General features: G+C 39.4%; 1 protein-coding gene across 1 annotated transcript in view; it reads right to left on the bottom strand.

Annotated features, from left to right (window-relative positions):
• Window positions 1-2,817: 2,817 nt before the first annotated feature.
• LOC307001189 (B-cell receptor CD22-like) overlaps window positions 2,818-6,753 on the bottom strand; it is a 37,284-nt gene continuing 33,348 nt past the window's right edge. Inside the window, exons 8-13 of the mRNA XM_079617401.1 lie at window positions 6,728-6,753; window positions 6,380-6,643; window positions 6,213-6,306; window positions 3,694-3,742; window positions 3,491-3,571; window positions 2,818-3,406 (exon numbers count right to left, since the gene is read on the bottom strand). The exon at window positions 6,728-6,753 is cut by the window's right edge and continues 232 nt beyond it. Of these exons, the coding sequence (XP_079473527.1) occupies window positions 3,302-3,406; window positions 3,491-3,571; window positions 3,694-3,742; window positions 6,213-6,306; window positions 6,380-6,643; window positions 6,728-6,753 (619 nt within the window). The 3' untranslated portion in view covers window positions 2,818-3,301. The remainder of the gene's footprint in view (window positions 3,407-3,490; window positions 3,572-3,693; window positions 3,743-6,212; window positions 6,307-6,379; window positions 6,644-6,727) is intronic.

Genomic DNA, 6,753 nt, shown 5'->3' with positions numbered 1-6,753 from the left:
CAGAAATTGAACTAAGATCATCTAAGTCCACTTTTGAGGTCAAAGACTATGGGAAGCATAAACAAACAAAAAAAAACATTTCATTTGGACTGAAAACCAACTGAGTGAAAATTTGTTTATTTGATCTGTTTATTATATAATTCATGGATGATATCAGCAACATGGAGGCTTAAGACTCGATACACAATAAGAAAAACACATTTCACTGTTACATATTCATATCTAATAGGATGCCATGTCACACTTTAGAAACATATCAGCATATAGCACACGTACATCTCAGAGATGTCTATTTGATGTCCGTGTTTTCATCTGGAAGATGTAGTTTCTAGTGTTCGCTCGTCTGCAATACGTCTCGAAGACATTTCCTGTCAGATGTTAAATACACATTTATAAAATGTCTTAAGATGTTTATGATTTAGAATGCTTTTAAAAACGGACATTTTAAAGATGTTTGTCCACAGCAGAAGCTTTCCGGATGATCTGCTCTTTAACAGACATCTTGGAGACGTACGTGTGCTGACGTCTGGGTAACGCTTTGGACGGTGAGTAAATTATGATGAAGTGTTAGTTGTAAATTAAAGTTCATACTGGAGGTGAAAATGAATCCTAGTGACTTGAAACTCAGTTTTACCAAAGTCAAAGTCTTTGGTTTTACCTTGATTTGCATAAAACACAACTAACAAGATCACACTAGTACTTTATACAAACAAACAATGAAAATAATATTATAAATAAGTCATGCAACCTCCTACTGTGCTGGAGTGTGACGAAGATGAAAACAAGGAAGATTCTCTCAATTCTGTTTGTCAAACCATTGTTTCGTCTGTCAGTTCTTTCCGATGACTGGTTTGTCTGGATCTTGGGGCACATTACAAATTCGTTTTTCCTCCTTGAAGGGCACATCGGGAAGGAAACCATTTGTAGTGGTTTTCCAAACAAAAGTGAACAACTGGATCCTTCACGAAGGATCCACAAGACCGACATGCAATGGTCACTTCAAGTAATTTGATCATTTATGGTCATGTGACCCAGCAAATACTCGTGATTCGTTTAAAAGCGAGAGTTTGAGTTAACTCACACAGAGCAATTCAACGTGTGTTTTGTTCGTAATATATTTCACACATTTTATCATGTTGTGTTTAAACAAGTTTCATACAAGTCTTGTGGTGAACAATTAATCCGTGCAAGTTAATACACGGAAAAAAATAGTTTGCCGAAGTTATCTTTAATCAAAGTCTGAAAAGTTACTTCCGGGTCTGGAATGGTTCTTTTTCTGATGACATAGGCTTGATCATAGATGGCTTAATCGCTTAACCACTCTTCTCAAACCGTTACTCTGCTGTGGGCGAGAGATGGAGAGGAGGAGCGCTAAAGTAAAACCCTGCCCTCTGTTCAATATTCCCTTTCACTCGGAAATACGTCACAACACTTGAGAAAAGTCGTTTGCAACTTCCGGTTCACGCAGACTTTACAGTTTTTTACGATCGCTATGACAGTTTTTTTTAATACATTTAACAATTTTCCTAAACTCTTAACGTACCAACACACCTAAAACACACAATTGTCAAAACGGTTAATTTCATGCTCAAAATCACACATTGTAAACTAAACTCCAAAACTAATTTTCAAAATACAATAATACACTAACACAATACACTATGTCTAACAAAACACTGCAAACATGTTTCAAAATCAAATAATTATTCAAAACACTAACACATGTTCTCTTCCAACAGGAACATTTAGTCAATCATAACACAATGACAAAAAAAACAGTAACATCAGCTGAAATTACAGAAACTGCATTATGCTATGTGTCAGGTCTGCCCTTATACAATAGACAGTATATTTTATTGATCATTGTGTTTTGCACTGTAGTTTCTTTTGAAGCCTCTCTACATTTTTGTTTTGTTGAGTTTAGTAAATGCATGCATTTTGTTTCTTTTGCTGCAGAAATTCAATACACAAAATTAATGACCATCTCAGAGTAGCTTTATGTACAGTTTATGAAAAAAAAGACAGAGACAGAATTCCTGCAGTAAAAACTGAATTTTGCAAAAGGACATTACTGCAAGATATACCTCTCCCTTGTCCTGTACTCGTCTTCCTCTCCCTCGTGCAGGCATTTTTTTCTTTTTTTCTTTCTTTCTTTTTTTTCTTTCTTTCTCTCTCTTTGTGTTGCTCTATATTGTTCCTTTTCCACACAAGATCAGCCCAAAGAGTCCTCTTTTATATCATGCGATTGAAAGAAACTCAACACCTGAGTGTGCTTCCTATGGGAATCAGCTGTAATTTATATATTTGCATAACTTCAATAAGCTGTTTCTCAGTAGCAATGGAATAAAATACAGGGAATATATTTGTGTTTCAATTCACAATATGAACAGCTGTTCACTTTGACTTTAGCCTATACGTTATGTTTAAAACATGATGTTATCTGTTCTGACTTACAGTGTGAAAGCATTTGTAAATTTGGCAGTAAAATTACATTGTTTTGGTATTGGTTGAGCTTGTGTGTAAAAGAAGTTCAAGCATTTTAAATTTGTGTTAACTATATGCATTTTGTGTCAAAGCAACAATAAATGTGTTAATTGTATAGCCTACAAAGACGCATGTTGTGCTAACTGTGTTAAGAGTTTAGGAAACTTGTTAAATGTATTGAAAAAACTGTCATAGCGATTCTAAAAAACTGTAATGAAACCCTATAGGCAGCGTTTATTAGTGTGACCAGTATCCTCTAGATGGCAGTCTGGACACACACATGTAATACCACATGTTATATTGTCAGTTATAATGATAAAATACACATCAGCTACGACGAGATCATGTTTATTTGAGATGCTGGTCTTTTAAACACTACAAAAAGTATTAGATTCCTCCATTAAATATTCAGTAGAACAAAATCTAGTCAGCAGAGCAGTCAGACAGAGAAACTAGAGACTTTAATACATTCAGATACAGATGTTACTGAGTTTAACATTAAAATACTGTTTGTGCAATAAACAAGCAAAAAAATTATTTATTTATATTTCAGTGAAGCAGACTACATGTTGTTGCGATGTTACTTTAAATATTTGAATTGCACACGTTTTCTACTAAAATTAATTTGCATTTGCAGCACATAAATATGCAGGCATAAAAATAGATTTGCAAGACTATACAACAACACTCTTATAAGCTCAATTATAATATACACAGAAATCAGAATGTTATTGAAAATGAAAAGATGTTTATGAGCTCATAATGATGGATGATCAGTTTGTGAGGAGCATCAGATGTATATTAGCAGTAATACAGTTTAATGTGGATCTGCTGAAGTCACTGCTAGAGTCTCATATTCAGAAGATCTGGACTGAAGCTCAAGAGCCGTGTAGGTGTCATCAGGAGCTCTGGACTGAACCGACTGTGAGAGACAGATCAACAACAGCTGTTTATGTGTGGATCTGCTGAATCTGAGTGTAAAAGTGTGTGTGAGACATTTACTGACTGTGATTGTGCTGTTAACGTCGGCAGATGTTCTGGCCGCTGGATCCAGAGCTGTGTATGTATCATCACTCGCGTCCGCCGCCTATAGAGAAAGATTTATACACTTATATTGCTTCATATACACTGTTGTATTCATAGTTTAATGCAACGATACAATCACACTGTATTGCAGTTGTAGATGGAGGTGTGTGTTTGCCGACTCGCCTGCTTTTGATTCCCGTCTTCAGTTCCACCTTCTCTCCTCTTCTTCCTCCTGAAAACAGAGAGAACACTATGAACTAGAAATGGCTTTATTTTTATATTTATATATTATACTCAGGGGTGCACATAACTGGTACGCAGGTACGCATGCGCGACAAAAATCAGAAATGCGTAATGCCACTTGTGTTACTCCGCGCCATTACGTACTTAACCGATCTTTTCATCTAACCTTACGCGACATTGTCAACTACTGTCAGAGATGTCCAAAAAGCAACAGACATTAAGCAGCTTCTTTGGCGTTTCGCCACCTACAAAGAAACGACAACTAGAGCCAGAGACGAAAAAAATACTTTTTTCGGAAAAGTGGCTCAAAGATGTGCAGTGGCTTGAAGCTAACGATGAGCGCACTGAAATGTGGTGCAAGATTTGCCGCTCAAATCCACATCTAGCAGACAAAACAGGTGCGTTTTATAAAGGCTCAAAGAATTTCAACCATCCTTTATTTGACAAACATGAAAAGAGCAAGGAGCACACGAATGTGGCGCAAGCCATTGCTAATAAACAAGCCAGCCGAGAAGAAATGTCCAGTCGCCCACTTGTCAGATGGCGAGACAAGCTGAATGAAGAACAGCGGCAAGCTCTGTTTAATATTTTTCTCCTCGCCTTCCATAAAGCTAAACACGCACGTCCCATGTCTTCCTATTCTGAGGATATTCCTTTAATGAAGCGGCTAGGAGTGAATGTCGGAGGTGCATATCATTCACGTGAAGGAGGCACACGGATCATGCAAAGCATCGCGCGCGCGATCAGCGGGGAGTTACGAGCCAAGTTGCAGTCTGCTGAATTTTGGGGGCTGCTCTTTGATGGATCTGAGGACATCACAAAAACTGAGCAGGAAATCGTTTTACATTGTGTCTGTGTCTAACAACGGAGAGCTTACCTCAGACTTTATTGGACTGATTGAATTGGGTGCTGACCGAACTGCGCAGGCCATAACAGACGGACTTGTGAGACTTTTCCAGGACACAGGCTTGGATGACTGGACAACAAAGTTGGTCGCTGTGTGCACAGACGGGGCTGCTGTCAACGTCGGTATGTACAACGGCGTTGTGCCAAAACTCTGGCGACTTGCTGCGGTTGGAGACTCCATTGTGCACATTCTGTGCACCGCACACACATTGGAGAATTGCGCAAAATCAGCTGATCGCAACGTTCCTTACTGTGAGACATTTAATCGCTCTGTGGTCAAGCTGTTGCAGTTTTATTTACAAAAAGGTGGAGCAAAAAAAACTGCTGAACTGAAGAAGCTGTGTGAGGAAAATGGGATCTCCTTTGTGAAACTGGGTAAGTTTCATAATATCAGATGGTCTGCATGGAGGCATGAAACACTTAAAAATATCAAGACTATTGCCAGCCATTAAAATGCAACTGGCTACGAGTGATAACAGTGACTTGCTGCATATCTGCACAGAGCGTTTTCAGTGCTTTCTGTCAAACATGCTTGACATTGGCAACATTTTGAAGACCACGTCCATTAGGTTTCAGAAGGAAAAGTTGACCATTGGAGAATGTAAGGATGAACTCATGGTGGCCATTGGACAGTTCACACTTCTGCTTGATGGTGAAGGCCACAGGGCACACACTGTTTCTAATGCTGATGCTGACAGAGACAAGACAAACTTACTCAGGGGGTTAATTGAAGAGTTTGAAATCAGATATGACTCCCTGAAGTCATGTGATCATTTCTTAGTATTTGATCCTTCAACATGGCCTCAGGAAATGCAAGACCTCCACAGTTTTGGAAACACAACACTTTGCAGCATTCTCAAGAAATATGAGGCCACATTGCAACTTGACAAAGACACCACTGTGACAGAATGGATGCGCTTAAAGCAGGCAGGGAAACGCCTGGGAGCCTCTTCTGTGTATGACTTGGTCCAAATTGTAAATACAAGTAACCCAGATGCTTACTTCAACATCAACAAGGTGGTTACACTGTCTCTTACACTGCCTTTTAAGCAGTGCAGCTTGTGAGAGGGGATTCTCACATCTCAACATAATAAAAAACAAGTACAGATCTCGTCTGTCACATGCTCGTCTCTCAGCCCTGATACACATTCACCTGTCAAAGCAGACCACAGAGACATTTGACCCAAAGCAAGCTGTTGACCTGTGAATGGAGACAACTAATCGCAGGCTAAACCAAGGACAGGGAGGTGCATCTGCAGCATCTTCATCATCTACCATGCAGGAAGCTGAAGCAGAGGACAGTGCTGGCGACACTGAAGAAGACAGTGGTGGCAACACGGAGGAGGACAGTGAGGAAGACTGCACTTAAGAACACGCTACATATGGGGTGAGTACCAAACACCATCTCCTGGTACTCACCTGAGTAACTCACTGAAAAAGTTATGTGCACCCCTGATTATACTTTATAATTTGCTTCATATGTGAGATTGATTTTGGTCGCTTTTTTTAAGTGAATAGACTTAGATTTAGTGTGCAGATCAACATTCACTCACTTTATGAACACAATGATGATGATGATGATGAAGATCAATCCTCCACATCCTGCCACAATCCCAGAAACTGTGAGTAGAGCATCTCTCTGAACCCCTAAACAAGATGATCATGAAGATCATTTCACACGTGAGACAGAAGAAACTGAAAGAGTGTTTATAGAAAATACCTTTTACAGTGAGTGACACAGACGCTGATCTCCGAGATCCATGTTTATTCTGAGCCTCACAGTAGAAGCGTCCACTGACACTGGAGTTAAAGCTGGAGATGCTGAAACTCTGTCCAGATCCAACAGCTGAGGTTTCATTCTCCTTAAACCAGCTGAAGTTCAGAGCCGGAGGGTTTGAGTCACTGATGCAGTTCAGAGTCACCGAATCTCCCTCCACTATTACACCAGACCCACTGACCGACACTGAGACGCTGTGTGGAGGATCTGAAAAGACAAAAAGTGTCAGATGACAAGCAGTAATTGAGCAAATAATCCTCCAGAACTGATCTAAAATCAAGGTAGACTCACACATGACATTCAGCATCACAGCATCA

This window comes from Phoxinus phoxinus, assembly GCF_949152265.1.
Source record: "Phoxinus phoxinus genome assembly, chromosome: 6".
Taxonomy (NCBI): domain Eukaryota; kingdom Metazoa; phylum Chordata; class Actinopteri; order Cypriniformes; family Leuciscidae; genus Phoxinus; species Phoxinus phoxinus.
The sequence above is the reverse complement of the archived record's forward strand: the minus strand, read 5'-3'. Positions and strand labels throughout refer to the sequence as shown.